Source organism: Megalops cyprinoides, chromosome 25, assembly GCF_013368585.1.
Source record: "Megalops cyprinoides isolate fMegCyp1 chromosome 25, fMegCyp1.pri, whole genome shotgun sequence".
NCBI lineage: Eukaryota > Metazoa > Chordata > Actinopteri > Elopiformes > Megalopidae > Megalops > Megalops cyprinoides.
Window position 1 is genome coordinate 10292984 of NC_050607.1, and position 24946 is coordinate 10317929.

At 40.3% G+C, this 24946-nt stretch overlaps 1 protein-coding gene across 3 annotated transcripts; it reads right to left on the bottom strand.

The window, feature by feature from the left end:
* Positions 1-10376: 10376 nt before the first annotated feature.
* On the bottom strand, positions 10377-21326 carry LOC118771780 (GTPase KRas). 3 transcript variants are annotated; one of them, XM_036519811.1, is made up of 6 exons: positions 21255-21326; positions 17640-17757; positions 16151-16329; positions 14548-14707; positions 12522-12644; positions 10460-10529 (listed from the first exon to the last, which is right to left on the bottom strand). In XM_036519811.1, exons 2-5 carry the CDS (start codon positions 17748-17750, stop codon positions 12525-12527), a joined length of 570 nt encoding a protein of 189 aa, XP_036375704.1. In that variant the 5' UTR covers positions 17751-17757; positions 21255-21326; the 3' UTR covers positions 10460-10529; positions 12522-12524. The 3 variants fall into 3 exon arrangements, with proteins under 3 accessions (XP_036375705.1, XP_036375704.1, XP_036375703.1); XM_036519810.1 differs by lacking the exon at positions 21255-21326 and adding an exon at positions 20963-21243; XM_036519812.1 differs by lacking the exons at positions 12522-12644; positions 21255-21326 and adding an exon at positions 20963-21243 and having other exon boundaries at positions 10377-10529.
* Positions 21327-24946: the final 3620 nt, after the last annotated feature.

Sequence of the window (24946 nt, forward strand, 5' to 3'; positions counted from 1 at the left end):
GTTTTAGACACTTGAATAATGGAAGATTTTGAATTTAGGAGTTTCTAATGAGATGAAACCTATTCATTCTTTGTGCAAGCTAATATTCCTAATAATACAACCAAAGAAATTACTTTGATAGGTGCTCTGCAGAAAATGTATGGTTGTTTGAAGCAGGCTTGGCAAGTAGATAATTTGTGCCTGAATGTGAGAATTGTTCTGAGAATAAATAGTGAACTAAATTTACCATAGTTTGCTAATTACTCAGGCCTTAGAGGAACAGATGGAAAGCACATTTATCAAAACAATATTGATCTGAGCACTGATTTAAGCAGATCTCCCTTGCCTTTGCACCAGAAATTGGTAGCAGTGAGAAATGTATTGCAATACCAAAACGGCAATAATTTACATTTTTTTAAATGTTAACTGAGATTAACATATATACTAAAAATGTATTTAAATACATATATTTTTGTACAGGTAGGCTACACATTGGTGCTTGATGAAGTGATTGTTTACCAATGTGACTGGAATATTTTACATCCATGAATACCACTACACGGAATGCAGCTCTGTTCACTGTGCGAATACCAGCGAAGCTAATCCGAATGCCACGCCACAGAGCCTCTCCCCTGCCTCAGAGACACACTTAGAACTTTCTAGAACTCCAGGGTGTGTGAACGTAGGGGCCAGAGAACCTTTTTTCTCTGTGTGGTACATATCCATAATTAACCAGCAGGCTCCCTGTTGACTGAAGATGTTAAAATATGGAACTGAACTGGAGCACATCATTAGCGTTGACGGTGAAGGGGTTATTCCAGTTCGGCAGCTGCAGCCCTTACTTCCCATTTCCCTGCGACTGATAATCGGAACGGTTACGCTGACCCTCACCATGTGCCCTACAGCAGGCCTTTCTGCTTCACCAGCTGCCCTGTCAGGAAACATCTCAGTCATTCACGCGCATGCCAGCAAACACATCCACCGCTGTGCTAACGTCTTTACTACGACAAGGAAGCCAGTTACATACAATTAGGAGTCCAACGGATGCGTTTATCCTCATACCAATGAGGGGATCACAACAAATTTGCATTAATGCACAAAGAAGAAAAACGTTCAGAGGATCAGCTTGCATGACTTGATTTTTCAAGGATTAGCATCTGTAGTATGAACAACAGGTACAGGAAAACATCACCCGTAATTTACAGACTCAGGACTGGAAGAAAGATGACTCTGAAGTATGAGTAACGCTTGAAGATAATGTTATTAATATACAGGCAGAAGACAAACAGTGAACTGATGAAAGAAAGAAAACACAGGTGCCTTCGTCCATCTATATGCACTATAAATGTCACTATTGAAATCAGGGCTTTGAAGGATGTGCTGTGGTTTAAAAAAAAAAAAAAAAAAACCTCTGTGCAGTGGAAAATCCAAGAGGCTAAAATACGCACAGAGCTTTAGTTTCCTTCATCAGAACATTAAAATACCACTGTATTGCACGGAGACTAATGTGGTGTATAACTCCATTTGTAGTTGTACCATTGCGAAACATCTGAGGAATGTAGGATTTTCACTTTTACCCATTAGGACTTGGAGCTTATGTAAGAACTGTGATACCTCTGTGTCACATCGTTGTGACATTCCAATAATACTCCTGCTTCTATATTCAGAAGATGCAGAAATCACAGGCACATCGGGTAGTGACATGTCGTTTACAGTTAGTGCGTGCGTGTGCGTGTGTGTGTGTGAGAGAGAGAGAGAGAGAGATGCAGTCATTCCACAGCGATCCGTGTGCGTGATGTAACAGGCTGAGTAATCCTAACCCTCTGGCTAAAAATAAAGAAGCTGAAAAATGCATGGAACGAAAAGTATATTTTAATGCCGGACTGTGGACCTGGGGGGTGGGGGGCACGGGGGCGGATCATTCGGATCCTGCCTTCGGACAGAGAGCGCTCTTGGGAAGCACAGCGCATCAGCACCGCAGTGGTATCCCTCTGGAGCAGATGCTAAAGAAGCAGCCGTGTGGTTTGGTTGTAAGCATTAGTACTCATAACCAAAGAATATATCCCGACGTATAAACATACAACATGGGAAAATGATCAGAACATCTACAAAGCTAATGTAACATACTGTAATAATTTAATGTTTGAATGTTCCACCTGTAACATACAGTAATGTGTGTTCCTCATGTAACATACTGTTTTGTAACACGCTATAATAATGTAATATGAGAGAGTTCCACCTGGATGAACGTGTGTATACTATGCACCTGGACCCCAGGATCACAGCCAATGGGGGTGGAGAAACAAGCTGCACAAATAAAACTACTCTACAGAGTGCAACGAAGCATACAGGTTTACTTCACACACAGCATTATCCAGAGGCCTGGGTGATGTATAATTACAGAAAGTATAATTAAAAGCAGATTTATACCACACAAGGGTACATTAAGAGTGGAGGTTCACATCATACAACCTAATTCTTAATTATACACACTGTGATATAAACTACACTCCAAATTGTGCTCTGGGCAGTATAAACCTGTCCCCCTAAACATATTATTGGTGGTATAAACCCTGTACTGTAAATTATACTTTTTGTGGTATAAACCTGCACTCTAAATTGTCCTTGTTTATTATGCGCTCTTGAATTCTGCCCTTACCACACTCATAAACTGCTCATAAATATTAAACGGCTGGCTAAAGAGGGCCCTGCCAAAGAAACACAGAAAACATGATATTAAACAGAAAAACCTGATATTAACAGATGATGTGGAAAGCAATACCTCAGTAGGTCCCATTGGGCCATTCTAAATTAGACTCAGCCAGGGATATTCTGGGAGGGGAGGCAAAAACAGCCCAGAAATCAATGTCTAAATCAATCACAGTATTGATCCCACACAGCAGCAATGTCTAAATAAATAATAGTTTTGATCCCACAAATGCAATGTCTTAATCAATGACGCTATGGATTTATTTCAAACAACATGAAAATAGAAGTATTGATCAACAAAACCGCAATGTCTCAATCAATAACTCTATTGGTCCCACAGAGACAGGATATCTACATCAATAACGTACTGATTAGACAAAAAGGCAATGACTAACACAGTAACATTACTGATCACAAAAAATAGCCACGTGACTAGGACAGACATATCAGTTAAAACAAAAATCATACAGCTAGCAAATAAAGTTGACAACAGTTGACTAGCCTATTTTTATGTCCAGACAGCTAAATAACTAGCTAGCTTGATAACATATATTGTGTCCCTGTCCTGATATGCACTCTAACATTCACTATTAATAGACTTTGAAGGCGTCACGACTAAATACCATTATTGGCAAACAGTGAACACTGTCTTCTGTTATGCTATATCAATTCATATGCATAGTACCATTCTAACCCATAGCAAACAAGCTTGCTTTAGAGCAGTGCTTGTTCAGAAGAGGTGATGCGGCCCAAATTCTTTTGTGTAATTTGGTTTCATTTTGATATGAGAAACTGTAAAAAAATGGTAGACCTAGTTTTGCAAGTGTTTCTATAGACACGCGGGGAACACATACCTCATACATGTAACATGGTATTTCTGTAAGATGGAAGCATTTTTCAGACGTTTTATCCAGCGAAACAAAGCATACAAATGAGAACCATGCCCAGAATATTCAATAAAACTGCAAAAGCGCTTTGGGGCATGTAGTCCTTTGGTTGCATCATTATGTTTGTTTTTCTGATGTTCGTTCCTAACTTGATTCATTTATTAGATTTAAACACCACCTTGATTTCTAAAACATGACTCTCCTATAAAAAAAAAAAAGCTGAGGCTCTAGCTCTAACGTGCTCCCAAAGCACCTGACACCGGAGGCAGGGGAATGTTCTTAACCCTTTCCTAGGGGCAGAGGCGTGGTGATTGTGCGAGTCCATCAGGGTTGCAGTTAAGAGCGATGCAAAACAAACAAGCTCTCTGTCATAGTTCAGCGCTTCAGTGGGTCTCAAATCCCACAGCAATTTCACAGTGCCGCTCTCTCTCTCACTCATTGCCTACATTTTACAAAACAAACCCACGGATAATGGCCCTGTGCTCTCGATTTTTTCCCCGCAATTAGCACTGGTGGTGAGAAAAAAAAAAAAACACCCTGTGATGAGCTAACATCGGCCAATGGTTTTGTTGCTGATAGCCAGCAGAGCCAGGGAGCTGGGTCAATTAACTAATCAGTCAATCGGTAAATATGCAATTACCTTAAATGGTTCCACCTGTGCTGGGTTTGTCAGGACTCCTTGCTTTCCACTCGGTCACAACTTGGAGGGAGGGGTTATTAAGAAGGACAAAGACCTACAGGCAGATGATTTTCTGTCATTTTGAGCTGGCATAAAGTCAGGTAAGAAATGGCACTTGTGTCTGATATCTGAGTAACACTGATATTTGATATCTGTTCACACTTGCCTTTAAAACTGTAGCAGGTGACCAAGACAGTCTGTGGTCAAAACCCCAAGAAATTTCATAATACAAAAATTCTCTTGTATTTTGGCAGGGGATGCTGAGGAAATTACAGCTAAAGAGAATAATGTCCAAGGAATGTGTTGCACTATACTTTCCCTTTGTAACAACACCAGAGTTGAAAATCTCCCCATCCACATTTTGGCAGTATCACCAGAAAAAATGCATTTCTAAACAGATTTGTCAAACAAGAATTGGGAGCCCAACATATCACAAATCATGCTTTCAATAGATATGCATTTTTTAAAAAAAACAATAGTTTAAACATTCAGGCCACAGTATTTCTAGGAGTCAGCTCTTCATATGGAGCAGAATCACCCCTTTGCATGCATGACAAGACACTGAGGTGGCCTCTGATAAAGGCTTAGGGATCATAAGGAACGATGCACAGGTGAGGGCAATCAGTGTAAACGATGCACATTCAGTAAGTGCTGTGTGAAGTACATATGCTTCATTTATTGCTAGGCATTTGTATGAAAGTCCAACCACTGGGACTACTCACATTAAGACACACACACACTTTTTACACTCTCCCAAGTGGGGGACACAACTGTCACAGCTGAAATTAACTGATGAAACCTCTTGAAAAGCATGAACAATGTCATGACAGCAGCAACAGAGATTACACTTCTACAGCAGGTGTTCAGTCTTGGGATAATCCTCTAATTAAGAACACCTTTACAGCTCAATTAGTCTCTCATCTTCCACACCTGTTTGGTGTGTCAGGCTGTTTTGCAAGATGCAATGCCTCCCTCTGCTGGCTAATTTGGCAGAGCATTCCCCAATAGCAGGGTTTTCTCGAGGTGCAAAACTAATCACATCTGTCACAGCAGGTGCCCAGGGACAGAGGAGATTATCTTAATGCCACAGATAAAAATACAGCAAAGAACAAACAAAGCACAGTCACGCTGTTAAAACATAAATGCTGGCAAATACTTTGCTGCCTATGGATTACCTTTCATTAGTCATTAGCAAACTGTGAGTGAACAGGAAGGAATCTGGAAGGAATTTGGTTTAACATTATTTAGGAATCATTGTTTTGAAAAAACAATACTTCGGTCATGATCAGATTTGTTATTTTGAAAGAATGTCAGGCTCTAACACTGACATTTACATTTAAACACATCTTCACTCCTTGACCAAACAGGAACCAAATTAACTATCCATTCTTATCTGCATAACTATAAAAAGCCATTCTCAATTAAAACATGTATTTGTCCTTTTCCCACGGCATCAACAAGTCATTATTGTAAAACCTAAAGCCTCCATAAAGCCTCCATGAAATGGCAGTACGAAATGGGGACTGGTCGCATCTCAGAGCTGGACTTCTGGTACTGCTGGTACTGTGAAAGAGTTCTGCGCAGTGAAGTCAGACACTGACAATGAGGGTCAAACTCCCAGCTCTACCAGAAGGTAAAAGGGCTGGGACAGTGCAGTGCAGGGCCTGCATTGGGGAGAACATCACATAAATGCTGTGTTAAGGTTCACTAATGTCTCCTCATTGAAAGCAGCCATATCAAAAAAAAGTTCTGATATCTGGGCAAAACAATATGTGGGAAAACTTGCATAAACCTGAAGAGGGCAGTCAGGGGTCAGGGGTAAGGGAAGCTCCTTATCTTTGTGTGGGACACCCTCAAACTGAGGATATAGCTACCTCCAGCACCATTTTATTTTTCTTTTTTTTGCAAGAGAGACAGTATGGAACAGCTTCTCAGACTCGTTGCCCCATTGAGACCTGAAAGATACTATGGGAAAATACAGCAGGTCTTTAGCACCATTTCCTCCAAGTTAATATTCCAATCGTGGATAATACACTGATATTCTATTGTGCTGGAAGTCGCTCTGGATAAGGATATCTGCTAAATGTATGTAATGTGATGTAATGGATAACAGGGTAATGACAGAACAGTTCCCACAGTAAAGCAAAAAAGAATTCACCCATAACTGACTTTAAAGTCATTTCTTTATTATACATCAAGTAGGAGCTGTGAAATTCATGACAAAAAATAGTGACTAATTTGACTCGCCACATACAGCATCCTCCTTTAAAACACTGAAGGACTTGTTAAACGGCGGTTGTTCATTCTGTTTGATCCGGATCCACCTCCATTCCAGACTCACTCCAAATGAATGATTCAATCGATTCAAAAATGATTCAAGCTGTATTAAAATGGCATTCATACCAATGAACAAAAAGCACAAATTTACAGAATATGCACATTTCAGTAATAACTATACAACGGCTGTTAAAATACATTCCACATAAACGGTACACATTTAAACTAACTGCCTCCATTGGCACTAAAATATTCAATAGAAATAAAGGGAAACATTTAGGTGTTACTTTTGATACACTGCATTCACACAATTATAAAACATAAATCTATTCTATACTTTAACCCCAGTTAACCCTTGCCTAAGGTTGCAGATGTTCTCCTCATGCTAAATGCAGGACATTTATGATTCTCTGATATATATATATATATTGCTACTGTATAAGTGTTCCATGGGTCTTCTCACTTTACATTTTCATAATTTCCCCACTGTAAGCAGCTAAACTGCTACCAGCCCTGGATATTATTATAACCATCACAAAGATGTTTATCTGCGCAAAAAGGCAACTTTCCATGTTGATCACTTAAGCCTGTTCCCAGCGAAGCAGTCTGTTGTCAATGGGTATAGTTTGGTTACAGTGTTTCTGTCCCTATTACAGTGCAGGGTATACAGTTTACAGCAATGCTCAACACACATACCATTACATGATGAACAGAGGCATATAAAGTAGGTTTTCCCGGTTGCTTTGGCACTTGCCTTGAGGGGAAAACATCAACCAAATCATCCCCTTACTGATTTATATACCTCTAAAAGGACTAACATAATCAAGCAATAAGGACGATTTGGTTGATGTTTGCCTGTTTTAAGGAAATAGCCAAAACGACAGAAAACATAAGTTGACAGTAGATCACTGTGCAGGTATTTTTAACAGTAAAACCATGGTGATGTTTCACAATCTTCTTTCATAAATCATTATAAAAGGGCACTGTGAAACACTGCAATGGTTTTATGGTTTAAATCACCCATCCATGTCCACTTTTAAGCAGTGCTGTTTCTCCTGTGAATAGGACACCCTTACAGACAACCATGGTGGTGAAGAGAGAACATTTACTGGCAATAAATCATTCACAACTGATTATTATTTGCATACCCAATTTCATTGGATGAATTTCCAAGATCAGCATTGATCTCCGTTCTGTCCAATTCAAGATTTCAGAAATGGCTTTACTGTTAGCTAAGAAGCTAACAGTAAATACTGACTTAGATGGCTAGATTCCAGGTCATTATCATACAATTATGCCTGTAATATACCAAATTCATCCCAACCTGAATTTAAATTACTGCTAAATGGTACTCCTACAAAAACGTTAAAAATTTAAATTACATTCTCTAACTTCTAAAATGGAAAAAATAAGAATTTAGATGGAGTAAGAATTTCCGCTGTTTTTCCAGTAGTGGCCATTTTAAAGATTCTTTGGGTTTGCTCACACTGTACACCTCAAAGAGGCTACAGAGAAGAAAGCTGTTGGAAGATTCTGGAGCTGTCCAAGCCACAACATTTCATCTAAACTTCAGGAGAAACAAACAACAAAGAATAATTTAAAATGTATGCCCATAAGGCTGCAAGGAAGAGTCTTAAGAAGCCTCACACTGTCTGTCACTGTATCTCTGTGTGCCCACAAGTGGAAAACACACCCCTAGTCATGTCCATTCATGGACGAGAGTCCTAGAGTCCTAGAGTCCATGAAAATGTGTGTTTAGCTCATTTCTATAAGTAGTTCCAATTCTTGAAACTTTATGGCACCAAATATTTAGCAAATCATTTCACAAAACACTTCCTAAAAACAGCTCCCTCTACTATGCCCATCTGAGAAATTAGAAAAAAACATCTGAAGGACACAAAGGTCTTTTCTTCTGTTTACCCATGGATTGAATTGCATAATTGCATTTCATACCACCAAAGTCTTCAGAGGCTTACAAGCAAATAAATTAGTAATTGAATTATTTTTTAAATCCACTGACATTTAAGCTCCACACACCTAATAAAGATCTTAATATTACCCACAACACCCAAGAGAATAAAACAGCCATAGTTCCTATACTCAGTGGTGTGCATAGCTGAACTTCCACCTACATTTGTAGTCCTTCCTCAAGATTTGGTAATTTATCCCTTCCCTGTAGTATTTCATTGGATGTTTAGAGTATGTTGCTCTGGTTTCCTTGAGAACCTGATGTTTATAATAGAGTAGCCACAGTAGCAAAAGGCTTTAAGGCAGAACTCCTCCAATACAACCCCTTCAAAATATTAGCTAATATTAGAGGAGCCAAATATACCTTGTTTTTTTTCTGGCATTATTTGTTGTTCCATTATTACGGGGCGTCCATTTAGACTTTGGTATACTTGTACTTTACAGCACATTCAAACACATTGCATGCATAGGTCAAATTAGCCCCTTAAATTAACCTGGAGCTCACAGGAAGTAGGGTGACGGGCCCACCATTTTTTTCAGGTTTCAGCAGTGCCACAAGTGAGGGGTAAAGCATCATCTTAGCCTCACCAACACCCTTTAATTAAGAGAGGACAGTTGGGCTAAGGGCGGGGGTGGTGCTATTTTTGAACAGAATTGTGAAGTGCAGCTGGTAGCAAGTTAGCTAGCTTGCTAGCTAGTTAATCTGTGAGAAGTTGTGCCTACTGGCTCACCTCACCAAAAAAGGAAACCAAAAGGATAATTCACAACAGAAATACAAAGAGGAGATGGAATAGGAGATGTTGAGTCCAGGTAAAACAAGTGATAACTGCTACTTTTTTTGGTATGCTTCCTTGGAAGTTAGCTAGCTATACTGACCAATGCTCGCGTATCTAGCCAGCTAACCTGCAGCTACACATACTCACCAGCAACATTAAAAGCTTTCAAGTGACACCCATACATTTTTTTGACCCATTCCAAGTCATACAGCTAGATACTAAGTCATGTCTATATGCCTGACTAGCTACCTACCTAGCTAACTAGTTAGTCATTCATGTCCATACAGTTTGAGGGTCTGCATAACTCAACCAAAGTTAACTTAAAGAACTCACTAGTTAGCCTGACAAACCTTATTGCTGTAGATCAAGGTGCACACCACACAGTCACAGAAATTCAAGCTAGTTAGCTATGTTGACTCCATGGACATGTACATGCAAAATGCTATAAAATATATATCAAAAATATATTATAGCTCTTGTGAGACAGTTTACCACTTTGTTCCAGGAAGAGAACGCACACCAAATCGGTTTTTCTAGTGTTCTTGTGCTCCAAGCGGCGATACACACCAATTGATGACATCGGCAGAGAAACACAGAAATTAGCAGAGCTGAGGAGTTGCATTTTAAATACGTTTTGCTGACTGACATTGTTAATACTCCTTTATGCAGCAAATGTTTCCCATTTTGTTTGGAGATCCAATCTTACCTCTCTAAACAATCTGAATGGGTGTAGCATTGGCCTTTCATTCTTGGTACATATAAATTTCGGAGGTAAATAGGTCAGTCCAGAAACCTCTATAACTAAAGTTCTCCCCCCCCCACTGATAGCCTTACTACATATAAATTGCAACTACTAGACAACCAAAACAAGATGAAGGACCACCACTGTCAGGCTACTGACATTCGAAAGAAAGAAAAGAAATAAAGCTTATGTGGACTTGTTAAAAAAAAAAAAAAAAAAAGCAAAATATGGAGAACAAAAGGAGACTTGTTTCAGACGCCATTTGTGACGCTAAAACAGAAACTAATAATTTAGTGTAATTTACAAAATATAATACTTTCAGTTAGGCACATTGTAAGAATGTTTTTGTGGTTTTTCTGTTTTTTTTTTTTCTTTTTTCATCAGAGAGGAACAGCTATTCACATTATGACACACTTTGTCTTTGACTTCTTCTTCTTCTTGCCTTCCTTACTCATCTTCTCTTTGTGTTTCCGGATTTCCCGCACTAATGTATAGAAGGCGTCATCAACTCCCTGTGGGGGAAAAAGACAAAAAGGATTCTCTTAAAATGGGACACAATTACAGATTATCTTTAGAGGGAGATTAGAGATTAGAGAGATCTTTAATTACCAACACTTCTCATGATGAAAAGTTAAAGTCATGACTATACATAATGTTGGCTAGGTAGCTTGCCAGTCCCTACCAAATGGAGGTAACCGTATCCACAAGTACACAGCCACCTCTCCTGCATCTCTCTCTCTTTTCAGGTTCTTTGTCATTTCCATTCACTTGTAGCTTGCTAGCCAACTCCATAAAAAGACCCCAGCTTAATTAATAATAAAAAAATGCAAGGTCCCTCTCTTTTTCTCACACAGAAAATAATGTTGCTTGGCTTGACACATACAGGGTTCACTCTGACACTTCAGATCTATGTGGAAATCACACAGTCTACTTGCCATTGTGTCAGGTTTTTACCCATTCCATAAACACACCTACTCCTGCCAAATACAGAGTAACCACACCCCTACCACACCCAGCATTAGGTAGCATTAGCTACCCCGACTGACCTCCTTTCAACCACAGCTCACCTACATCTGGCTTTGAGAGGAAAAGGCCTTTTTAGCCTGGCCACTGTATACAGCTATACAACTGTTGTTGGATAAACACTACATTATCTGTATTGCTTTAAATCACTCAAACTACACCAAAGGAATTCAACTAGTTGGACAGCTACACACTCAATATTTAAACTGTACATCTCACCAGCTTGTTAGTATAAATGTGGAGTGGTTGGCAACCAACACCTCATGGGCTCAATGCAAGGGTGGAAGTTATGCTCTAGGACTGAAGCTATGATAACTGGAATGGCACAAACTTCAGTATCTCTCTCATGCACAGTATCTTGCAGTGAGAAGTCCCACTCCTTTGCTATCAGTGACCCATTACTGTGTGCTCTAATGCAGTCTGACGGAAACATTTTCTGGGACACAGAAACCTGTTCAAACTGTGTAACTAGGTACAGTTAACAGATTTTGTATCTGCTATAGTTACCATTGTGGGCATGTGTTAAACCTGGCAGTAATTTGCTAGATAGCTAACTGCATTTGTTGGCATAAACCGTTACATGCCCTCCATCTGTTTAGTATGTCACAAACATAACGGAACTTCTGTGGTGATGCCTTCAACCAGAAAGAGCAGTGCCTTCCACCAATTCGTCTCAGAGTGAGTACTGACAAGGAGAAGAAGTTTGGAGTCAATGTGCCGTCACCTGTAGACAAAAAGCAACACGTTGCCACAGTCCTTGATCCCTAGTTTTTTTTTTTACATTGTACTTCTTCATTTACTCTTCAGAAGCTTCTCTTCAGAAGATGACACTCTGTAAAAGGTTCACTTAGCATGTGGTGCTGCAAATGACTGGTTGGTCCTACATACATCCAGTAACTCACAAACCTGCACATTTAAAAGGAATTATGCACCATTTTGGGAGCAGAATCTCTTTTTAAATGTTAGATATCTGATGAAATAAAACAGAAGAGGACAAAAGGAAAACTTTGTGGATGGTATATACAATCTATAGGGACACACGTACAACACCTACTAATAACATGAATTCTTGACTCATGCTGGAGTAATTCCCAAGAGAACGAACAAAACGATTCTGTACCATTTCATCCATTTATTTCTACAATGTACTTGTTTGGGAAAATGGGAGTAATGTCTGAACAGCTGGAACCAACACAACAAACTTGTACTATTACATAATCAGAGCAGTGTGAGTGGAATGAGTATACTGTCATTCCATGCCAGCTGTGTCTAGGTGGACATGTCGAAGTTAGTAGTTACCCTACTCATACAGGAGCATGACTGGATTACTTTTCTTGAAGTACTCTCCCAGCAGATCTTAGGCACAACTTGATCCCCACTTGATACATTTGCAACATCCCAGTCCAATTTGCCAGTGCCCCTGAACCACCCTCCCACTCCCACCCCCTAAATGATTCGTTGCGGGATTGTGACACACTTACCCGTCACATTACAACACATTTCCTAAGCGTCACACAGCCTGGTATCTTTTCTTCTTTGTTTAGCTTATTCAGCCGGTACTGTCTGATCTCCCGTACCAGCGTGTAAAAGGCATCCTCCACTCTCTGCAGTGCAAAACACAACTCCTGCAATGTTACAGGTGGGGCTCTGTACTTCCTATGGGGCAGTGGGCATCACACAGACAATCAGCAATTTAAAAGGCACCCATGTGGCCTGAAAGTATTATTTTATGATTTTTATACCAGGGCCGATACACACAAGTGTATATTTATCCTTATCATAATATTCTTTATTGAGGATATCAGACTCTTTGCAAACCCTTCACTGGTGACCTAAAACAATGACATGAAATGGGAGAAAAGGCATTTTGAGCTCTTTGTGGTTTTAAGTAAAAGACAAACAAGGTTTTTATGGTTTCCCCTTGCAGAACAACAAACCTAAATCACTCTGAATTAGTGGCTCACGTCTGATTGGCTATTGAGTGGAGATGAAAGCATTCTGTGTGATTCGTGTGGATTGCTAGCATGATGTGAAGCACTACCAATGATTATTGAAATGGGAGGGCTCAGAGGTTAAACACAAATCACTACAGCCGCCGTCCCCAGCACCGTCAGGAGTTGTGATTTCAGCATTGCAGAGAGAGAGAGAGAAAGCACAAAAAGATCACGGGCACCAACAACTGGCAGAGAAATGCCCTGTCAAATTTACAATGACAATTTCCATGCTACATCAAATATGACAGCAGCAGACAGACCAGGGCTATATCTGAATACCTTGGCATGGAAAAAGAAACCACTTAATCAATTCAATGAAAGGAGATTCACTGATTAGTTTTCAGTTCAGGTCATTCATCGCAAGATCATCTGACCTACATCCCATCCCCATCCCAAGCATGTTGTGTTCTCAAAGAAAACACTGCCCCTTAATGAGAACGCTTACCAAGTTGTTCTTGAAATCAATTTGGAATTTTGCCTGCCAGACCCAAGATATGTAAGTCAAAAAGTTCTCTTTTAAAAACGTCTATTCCTCGTTATTGCTTAAATATTCCTGGTTATGCCGCACATTAAGTAAATAAACCGTCAGATACTTATGAACATGGCGAAAAGCACGATTGACACTAATTCATGAGAAAACATCATGCAAGAAGAGTACCTTTCCCACCACTGCTGTCTTTCCCACGTGAATTCCCTCATGCAAAATGAGGGAATAAGGATGACAGTATAAATATATTCATGCCAACATACAGAACACATGGACAAGCTTTTTTCCCCAGGATCCATCACTAATAACTCAAGGGCAGTCTGCTAACCAACGAATCTTTTTTCAAACTTTACCATCTCCTTCCCCATGTTCTAAAAACATCACACTCTGTTCACCCACATTCTGATATGAGACACAGCATGTATAATACAGCCATCCAAAGATCCCAAGAAGTAGTGCTGTAGAAAATCAGCAATCACTTTGTGGATTTGATCACATCAGCCTCTCTCAGAGCAATCACAGACAACATGCAAGATCATTGGAGTTGGGTGTGTGTGGGTGGTTTCGACTGGAATCATAGGGGAGAGGAGGGGAGCGTTTTCCCAAGTGTGATCTCAGGACCATCACTATAAAGCTGATTCCCGAGGCCACTTCAACAGCAGGTTCTCCACAAAAGTGGGGTTTTCAGAGCGGCTCAAACTTTTGGGTTTTGCTTTGTAATCGTTTGACACAGCCCCTTAAAGACTAAGAAAAGGACAACATAATTCACCATCTAAGCACAAAAGGGCCACTCTTCTTATACTGCATTGCAGATTGGCTGCTGTTGACAGATTCCAAACATCTGTGTGCATCTCCCTCTGGTTTGTACCATGTGGTTTGTTCAGTTCTTCTGAAGCACTCTCTGAACACAACAGGAGCATGTGGACTGGTGAGGTTTAGACCCACTGCAATCCGGAACAAGCCACATCAGATCTGGGTCAGCAAGTGCGCAGGAGTAAACAGCTCCCTTGAATTCACCGCTTTTACCTGTCTCGTTTTTGCCGACGTCTCGATGAAGGGAATGCCGTAACTCCTTGCTAGGTCCTGAGCTTGCTTGGTGTCCACTGTCCGCGAGGGGAGGTCACATTTGTTCCCTACCAGCACCATGGGGACATCTTCAGAGTCCTTCACCCGCTTGATTTGCTCCCTGTGAGGTGGGAACAAGGAAAGAGCTGAGATGCTGTGGGAAATGGCTCCAAACTCTTTGAAGGTGCAGTCCCAGCAATCACAAAACATTCACCCGCTTCTGGCCTGACGTCAAACTTAGTGGTCATTCCACCACAAGATGGCAGCCGTGTGCACCAAATCAAAGGAGTTATGGCTCAATAATCAACCGAAGGGAAAGCCGAGAAGGATGTCGCAAAGTAATAGTAAAGATGTCAGTTGAAGCTTTAATAAACACCTTTGGTCTAACAGAAATACAGAGTCAGAGTAACAGCAAATATGGAATATAAGCACTGCAACAACTGAATCATGACTAAAGCAACACACTAAACTGCACTAGTTTAATAAAAAAACTGACTTGAGAGAACAGATTAATATTTATTTCTGTTTGTATAATTGATATCCATCAAATACTTCAATTGGAGTCCTACTTAATGCAGAAATCAGTCTCATTTGGTGGAGCACAAAGCTGGTGATTTTGTACCATATTTGACTTTCAGTTAAAAAGTCACAAATTTCAAGATTAAAAGATTCAAGATATTGTACTTATATCTAACCAGTCATTTTCATTTTTTATGTACTTTCCCATCTCCATAGATAATTACTTCTTAGTTGTATCTGAGGTTCTCTGCATACCTTGCACCGGCCTGAAAACACCATGTTTATATGTTTAAGCGTAACCAAGAACACATTCGATTTCCCCTAAATTCCCCTAAATTACTGATCAGGAACCCATTTGCTAGAGATCATAGCGCTTTTCTTGGTAATTACTGAGACACAGACCAGACACAGCACACACCCTTTTCAATGTGAATGATTCACATCTCCTCAAAGAAAGAAAGTCTCTCCACTTTAGGTAAAAATGAAATGCTCTAAACAGTACTGATATAGAAACTGCACATGTATTTCGCAAAGGACAGAAAAAGAAACCCATTGTGTGCCAGTGAATGATGGAATTGTGTCACGTCAGAGTTTTCGCTTTGCAAACATTTTCCACAAACAATAGCGCAAATTCTTTTGCGGCCAAGCTTGCTTCCCACACTGGAGTGAAGCTTATTCTCTCCACTGGTTGTTCACATAGACGGTTTTATGTTTTTGATTTCAGTAACCTAAACATTTGTGTTACTGCAGGCCCTGGGTGCTAAATTCCTGATCCATGCAATTACCTACTACAGCATCTTACAGCATATTACAGAATACATTTCAACACATGTAATACTGAGCGCTAAAATGCACACACCAAAAGCAACAAAAACAATGTCATATCACTATAAGCAAATTAAATCCTTACAGTGCCAATTATTCCATTATTGTATTTGCAAAGATGATGGCACCATTCAATGCTTTTGATTGCATGAGGTAGTGTGTTTAAGGAGTTTGTCTATGACTGGTCCCTGGTCTTCACAAACCCTTAGATTCCACTTACCTATAGTGGTGTATGTCCTCAAAGGACTTGGTATTATTGATGGCAAAGACACAGAGGAAGCCCTCCCCCGTCCTCATGTACTGGTCCCTCATGGCGCTGTACTCCTCCTGACCTGCGGTGTCTAGGATGTCCAGCAGACATGTCTCTCCATCGATGACCACCTGCTTCCTATATGAGTCCTACAGGGTACATTGGGGCATGGCAGCTTGAGGGGAGGGACCATTAAAGGCAACACAAAGATCACAACCGACCCCATGGCCTTCTGTTAGAGCACATTATAGGCCTTTCTTCACAGCACTGTTTAATCTTGGACCACTGTTGGCTGTCAGCCCAACGCTAGTATCTGATTCATACAGTGCAAAAGGAACACCTGCTTACAGCTTGTGCTGTGTGTTTTAGGTTTCAGCAGTTCTACATGAACTAGAGAGCTGTCAGTATCTTTACAGCAACTTTCTCACACCGGATTTCATAGTTCAGACATGCAGTGAACACTCATAAAGTGATCGATTTCTAATCGGTCTACCAAAACGTCAGGCTTTCCAAATGGAAAATAAGTGACCTTTTTATCAAAATATTATCTTCCAGCCTTGATCCCTCTGTATACTTACATCTATAGACACCTACATCTATAAATCCTTCTATATCCATAATTTTTAGCAACTTTAATGTTTTCAGATGCTGGCAGAAAGTGTATCCCAATTAGGGGTGCAACGGTTCAGATCATATCACGGTTTTTGAGTCACGGATCATTTTTCAGATCAGTAAAAAAAAGGGAGACAAATATAACTTTGCTTTCCATTTATTACTTAAAGAACTTAAAGGACACTTAAAGCAAGGAACTTTTGCCATGGTCTTGAATGAAAACAACATTCAAGATATCCAATGTTTAAATAAAATCTTAAAATAAAATATTCAGTACTCAATTGTTAAAGTGCAATATGCATGTCAGTTGCAACTAGCTAGTCACTTAGCTAGCTGGCACAGTTAGACACAAAGATGTTCATACAAATGTTCAAATAAACTTGCAAACATAAAACTATATTCAGAAAATTATTAATTTATTGTATATGACTGTGAATAGTGAGTGAGTGAACAAGTGAGCGATTTCGGAAGCAGCCTTTGTCTTCGCAACTCTTCTGCCAAGTAAGGCTGCTGGTTTTTAAAATGGCACTTGTATCTTTTCACCACGACTCTGCATCGAGATTTAGGGAATTATTACTATAAAAAGTAACAGCGGCAGTTAAACTGTAATTAATCCGCATTCACATGTGTGCTGAACTGTGGGGGGGGGGGGGACCGTCCGGATCACGGATCAACTATGGTCCGTTACACCACTAATCCCAATGATGCATTTTATTCAGCTTCTGACAATTCCAAAAAAAAAGCTGATTAAAATGTACTTCGGAGTTATCAAAGCAAGTTATCAAAGAGCCTTTAGCCGGGATAAGATGGGGCTACATTACAGTACAGCTACATTAGCAGGCGTTACCTCAATGGTGGGGTCGTACTCATCCACAAAATGGTTCTGGATAAGCTGGATTGTCAGAGCGCTCTTCCCCACGCCACCAGCCCCCACCACTACGAGTTTGTACTCTGTCATTGTTCACCTGTGAAAATAAGTCAGCCAGAAAGATGACATGTAAATGTATGTTAAAAAACAATATATTAAACTGCACAGCTGTAATCATTACAACACACAGCTTGGCCATAAGACTACAACATCAGGTTTAGGAAATGCATTCAGAAGCAAAAAAATATCCCCTAGACCTCAGTTTCTGGTGCAACAATTAATAAATTTAATCCAGTTAGTCTGGTTTCCTTTCATTGGCCTTGGCAGACATATAATCAAATATCAGATTCACCATAAAACTGCTTTTTAATTAATTATATTCTCTCCACTTTTTTGTGCAGTGTGGCACAACCCCGGCACACCTGCCTACTACTCTGAACACTACAATTCCCATAGTGCCCTACAGAAGACCAACACTGACTGGAGGATTTGTCACACCTCTCAGTGAGAAAACATTCAGGCAGCTAAAGACACTACTGTTTTGTCGCAATGTCACAATATTATTTTTGCATGAAGTTCTTCCTCATGGGAAACCTAGGGTTGCTAGGTGGGGCACAGAGGACGGCAGGGTGCCAAGGGAAGTGCGAGAGGTGCTGCTGGGCTAACACAATCTTTCCAGCTCTTTCTTTTGATAGGGCAGTCTGAGCTAAACTACACAATTCAACTACAGTACTTCAAATTCATCTACATATATTTTGGATCCTTTTCTGGCAAGTCAAACCTAAATAACACACAGCACACCAATAATTGATCAGAGAAAAGGAAGTTAAAGGATCATCAGAGAAGAGACACCTGGAAGAATACAGGAGCCTTTCCTAATGCTAAAAATGCTGAAAGCCTATAAATGGCAAATGATCACTGAACATTTTGTGAAACAGTATGTATAAATGGCATTACAATTTCAAGCATTATTCAACATATGTCTAGCCCATCAAATGTGACAATATGTACACGTAAACCATAAACTTGTAACTCATGTAGTATATCCAAACATACAAAGAGTTCTACGAAATAATACCAAAAACATTAAAATGCAAATATTATAACATATATAAAGTGGAACATCTAAGGTACCAAAGGAAACATTGTAAATGTCTTGGTTCACTACATGATTATCATCTAATGATTTCAAAAGATGAACTCTCCAATCAGAATGCTGCTGGTAAGATTTTGAATAAAAAACATCCCCTGTCCAAGCCCATCATAATTTGTACCCCATTAAATACTGCTGACTGCTGAAACTTTTGCTTCTTTCCTACAGCTTACTTTCGGTGTCAGGCAGTTGGCTGCTTAACTGTCCTCAAATTTTAGAAATTCTCAAATAGTTTATTATTTATTATTTATTATTATTTAAGACATCCTCCTCCCCACCCTAATGTGAGTGGTTGTGTCCGTAACGCCGCTGCCACAGATGCTCTACATACCAAATCGGTGCGGAATATAAACTTGGAACGAATGCTCTCCCTCACTAAGACTTGCAAAACAGTCACATTTCTCTCTGTTCAGCACGCACATGTCTGCCATTACCAGAAGCCAACAGGATTCTACACTCACGTCTAACCCCTCCTTCATTCCAGATCTATGCAAGGCACATGAAAATAGCAATCGGCACACATGCCCTGTTCTACTCTGGAGGTCATTGCTGTTTTCTTCCATCTCAGCTATTACTAACTGGTAACACTGCGGTTTCAACAAATCTCTAATGGTTTAGTTTCTTTTATGATTACCCTGTTTCCAAATGCAGCTAAAGGATATTTACTCCTTTAAGTTTACCCTCGTTTGCCATTTTGAGATAGAGGTGAAATTTTCTTTCCTCAAAAACCTGAGAGACAGGAAAAAACACTCCAGTGTGTTCCTATTAAGAACAATTCACATATGCAACACCTTTGGGGTGTTGCACTGGGAGGCGTTGTGCTCAAAAACCAGTGCACTTTGAACATACTTCACTGCTTGCCATCACTCAAGGGGATTTTCCTGTTGGCAAGGTATCATTGTCATCCCCACTCCTGTTTCAATGACTTCACATTATATCTCACAGGCAGGAGGAGGGGCTCTTGGTTCTTCACAACTGACCTCTGAATTTGGTGTGAAGGGACCAAAAAAACAGCGATGAGGAACTGGATTAATGCTGTGATTAGTGTGCTGTGAAATACTACTTATAACCTGGGCCAACACAGGTGCACTTTCTAAATCAGGAGCCATTCAGGGGCATTCCATTCTGCATGAAACCACTTTAAATGTTTGGCAAAATGGCCATTCAGCCATCGCTCGCATCTGTCATGTATAAAATACTGAATTCTATAAATATGTACATGTGGACGGATGGTAAAACATGTCACATTTCCCAGTCTAATAAATCAATGTAAGAGAATTTACTGTAGCCTCTTTACAATGACTCCGGTAAATTCTGACTTAAATTTTAAGTCAAGCTGGCCATCCTGTACTAGGGCTCCATAAGTTGCATTCTTTCTATGCTATGCACTCAGCACCAGTGCCAGCGTAAGAGTGCTACATCTGATCAGATGTGATGTTATGTGGCTAGCTTCACAGTCAATATTCTAAGACAAGCTACAATATGAAACAAATGCAACTGTCAGAAATTGCACGGATACCACTGCATTGATTCGATTTGCTGATGACTTTAATTTTACGCGTCGGTATTTGAACCTTGTCGGCTTGTGTACATGATCACACCGGAATACATACATGATGTCATAATGGCGGCACAGATTTTTAAATGCCATAGATCGCTGTATTTAAAAAAGAACGATCGCGAATGTATCAAGTACATGTCCCCTGTTTTAACCAACGCTGGCTAAATGAGCCTCTGATCCGTGTCAATGAAGTCAAGCAGGAAAAGGTCCACATGGATCTATATAGCTAGCTAGGGAAGTGGTCGTTTCAACCGAAGTACTACTACTTCAGTGCGGTGTATTTGTAACACATTGTGTAATGAAATTACGTTTACCGCATCGAACCGCGAACATCAAATAACTGCAAGCCAAAAGTCTGTAAACCAGCAGTATTTCTGGAGGTCGCAAAGGCAAAGTTCGAGCATTTCTCTGCAATGCTGGGCCGTAGAAGAATGTGAAACCAATGGGCGTTATGCAGTTATCATTCTCATATATATAAAAAACGTAACACCATTGTAACGCACAACAAATCTCCTGAAACCATTTAAAATATGCGCACGATTTATTTTATGAGTAGTCTCATATTTAAAAGAAGTTCCCTTTCTTTACCTTTTGTGTTCGCAGTTCCGCGTCCAAAGTACCGAAAACAAGTCTGCCCTTACAGTCCTCCTTTTCGACACGATTCCGGCATCTTTGACTTCAGTTTAAAAGTGCTACACGGTGTTGTAACGTATACATTAAATAAATCAATAAACAAAAGACGATAGCGTTACAATGATCTATTTAATTTTTTCAAAAACCTTCGCGTTCGGTCTGTTCACTGCAAGAGAGCGTCAGGCCCTCACATGAAACTGGGCGGGTACTTGCATAGGAAGGAGCTCATTGCAGTAATACCACTCACCTAGCAAGGAGAGTGGAGAGTCCTGCTGGTTCGGCGATTCTCATTCGTTTTCCCTACTCGACGTGCTAAACGAATTATTTTGCCACTGTTTTTCATAGCAGTGGACTGGATATAAAAAAAAATCACCCGGAAGAAACAGGACATTAGCCCAGGGTACAACACGAAAGAAACGATCTATTTCAATTATAATTTCTCTCACATGCACTGACAATGAGCGCCATTGTCTTATAAAACATTGCCGACTGTGAAGAAAATTATGAATTTGCTTTTCAAGTATGTAAGCCACATTCCAAACTATAAATATCCAAAGACGTTCTTGCAGAATTTAGCACAAAATCATAAGTAGAAGGCATCTTATATGACATTCCACTGTTGGTTCTTATGCCTAACGTTAGGCCTATTAACTTGCTAGGAGAATGAATGTAAAATATTTACATTAAAATAGGGGTCAAAATAAAATTTTTATTCTCAAACAAGTATCATTGTAGCTTTTGTGTTATAAGTGAGGCCATAATGATTTAAAGCAAGCCACTTGTACTTTATATGAAGCTGGGTTGTGCAAAGGCACTGTCAACCGTTCAGCAGGAGAAGCTGTGCAAGGTTTAAATAGGCTCTATAAATATACCCGGAATATGTTGAACGTGACGTCATTGCAGAGCAAGCCTCTGGGTGCGTTCGTGCGGATCGCCAACTTGCAGGCGCTGCGTGCGCCTGTTCAGAATTTGTCCCACATTGCATTCAAATTCATTCAGATCTGCTCAAGATTTGAACCGATTTGTTCAAGATAACAAAAGCAGATGTAACAAAAACCCGACCTAATAATAATAAGAAGAACAATCAGAGATAACTTGATAAAATAAAGTGGTAACATATTGAACTGCAAGAAAACTATTTCCCAGCGGACTGAAATTGAGTAGATATAGAGAAAGCCAGTTATTTCTACTCTTTTTTAATGTCGAAACTTCTATACAAATATAATAGAGTGGGGGGGGGGGGGGGGGGGGGGGGGGGCTTCGATATGACATATCAAATCTACTTGAACCACTTGTGCATTGCATCTGGCATATCACTATCATAGGGTGTAATAATTGTGACAGTGTGTGTAATTATACACGTTATAAAGTGTCTAATCATGACAGCAGAGAAGTGTGACAAGGCATAACTGGTTTTCGTACTCGTCTCAGGTTACAGTTGTCGCAAGATCTTCTATTCAATGATATTTAAAATGAATCAATAGCAGATGTTAGACTAGGACCAGGCTACGTGCATGTACACACTTCTTGTTGGAGGGATGCCCAAATTCCAAAGGGAAAGAATGATAGGAATGACATGATAATGATGATATGAGAAGAATGAAATAATTTTATATTGCGTATGATAGGCTGGGATTTAGCCACTAGACACTGCGTAATGATAGAGTGGCCGTCCTTGGTCTCGCTGAGCAAGTATATTCCTTAGCGCTGACCCTTCTCCACTCCATTGGTTTGCTTTCTTATTTCAAGAAAAAAGAATGTCCACTGAAAATACTCTCCAGTGCAAGCGATGGAATATGCAAAACGTTTGTGCCAGAGTGCGATATTGTTGTTCAATCCCAGAAACGCGTAAGGACGCTTCTCCTGAAGCGATGCTTTCGAGGAAATTCTGCTCACGTATCGGTTCTGCCACGTATGAGGGGTGGAGTTTGACAGAGAAACCGGTAACAGCTCGTAATACTGTTCAGATTTCGCAGAATGTCTACAGACATGGAGCAGTATGCTGCACGATGTCCGCTCTCACCAACACACAAATAACGTATACAACTTTCATTTAAAATCATATCAGCACAAAAACAACACAAGCCGCATCGATTCAATCAAAGCTAGACCGTTTTCTATTAGTCATTTCTCGTCCACAATGTCCTCTCTGCCGCTTATGATTAAACAAACAAAACTACTGCATAAACGCATCGATACATACGGCTGATGCAGTCAGTGTTATTAATAAAATCCTGCCACTGTATCCTCAAGATACTGCTCCTTTGTAACTATCCCTCTGTGTATATGGATAATATGTCAAATCCTGTGAGAGTAGCCCTGCTTAAACTGCAGAGCAAATAGTCTCCGTAACAGAGAACCCGGTGTAACCCACAGAGTGGTGGCATTGCTGGTTTCACTGAGAAACGCCCCCCTGCATTCTGCAACCCGAGCCCCCCAGGACAGACACCGTTACAGAGATAGGCTGGACAAGAGTAACGGCAATTTCAGCAGAGATTGGTTTGCGCCTGGTGGACTAATTTTTAACATCCTCTCCCAATAATGACAGTGAAGCAAAGGAATAAGAACAACATAACTGAAGGAATTCCAGACCCCAACCACGATGACGTGGCGAGGAAAACTCAGAGGGCCAGCAAGGAGGATGACGTTGTCGGGCCGAGGTCCGGGAGCTGGGTCAAGATTCTGGCTGCGGTGTGTTATGTGACCCTGCTCGGTACGGCGGGGTTCGCCGCTTTTTATCTCCAAAGCGCTTTAGAGGAATTGGGTAAGATTAGCAGCAGGACCAGTGGGTCTAACCAGAAAAATGCGGAGCTGTCGAGGAGAGTGGAGAGCGTCCTTCAACAGGTAAGCAGTCCCAATGCGTGGATAAACGACTGCTGCATCCTACTTACATCCTTTTAACTTTATCGGACTTTGAACGTTGAGGACATGAGTTACGGTACGGCACAGGAGAGCGCAGACCTTGGTATATCTATAGAATGGCTAAAACAGAATTAACAAACACCACAACAGAATGAAAGGTTCAAAACTCCATAGAAATACTGTTGAGGAAGGAAATGTTTGGAGAAAACGATTTCCTCTACTCTAACATGTTCCCTACTCTCACGTGTCGCATCCAGAACTATACCCATTTAACGATTTTGTTTTGTATTATTAAATGTGGAAACAACTGCAATGCCTGGCTTATTAGACATCCTCTGCAGCAAATAGTTATTTAAGATAGCTGGTATATTGAAATGATTGCATTTCCGAATATCTGGAAGAAGCCATTGTAACCTATGTGAAATCAAGGGAACCCATTTGTACCTCGAAGAACTATAAAATGAAGAACTGAAGAACTGCCTTGGCTTCCAATTGTAGCTTATGTGTTGAAAAAGTTTTTTTTTCCAGTCCCTGACACAGCGGCATATATCATGGATTTTGGTACTCGCTTGTTAGACAAATAATTTGTAAAATATACATAAGTAAAGCACTTTAGAAGTTAGAAATTTGTATTAATTTTAGGCTGAACTATATCTCACTGTGACCTGGAAAAGTAACAGTTAGTTACATATTAATTACTCACCATCTGTAAGGACCTTGGAAATGTGCCGAGGTATCTACATGTGTCTTCCATCTTCAGTCATTCTGTCATATAAGTCCATTTATGAGCCACACATGAATTCATTATATATGTGGTGGAAGCCTCTGTGGAAACTGCAGCGTTGTGGTCTGTTTGACAGCATTTTATTATAGCTGGGGGAAAAAAATGTAGTCATAACATGAAGGTGGTAGTGAGAATGATGGGTTTAGAAGAGAAAGCTCAGCAGTAACGTCCTGTCCCTTTATGTTGTTTTGGTTGAAGGTGGAGTCCTTGCGAGGGACGATGGAAGGGTTCGAGTCTGCCATCGGCGGCGTGCGGGCGGAGCTGGGTGGTGTGGGCCGGGGCCTGCAGGAGGG

Excerpts from the sequence above, each read along its gene's own strand:
- LOC118771780 (XM_036519811.1), bottom strand. The coding sequence starts at position 17,750 with ATGACAGAGTACAAACTCGTAGTGGTGGGGGCTGGTGGCGTGGGGAAG. Across the intron at positions 14,708-16,150 it reads GAGGACATACACCACTATAG|GGAGCAAATCAAGCGGGTGA; the intron begins GTAAGTGGAATC and ends CCCACCTCACAG. Across the intron at positions 12,645-14,547 it reads CGTCGGCAAAAACGAGACAG|AGAGTGGAGGATGCCTTTTA; the intron begins GTAAAAGCGGTG and ends TTTGCACTGCAG.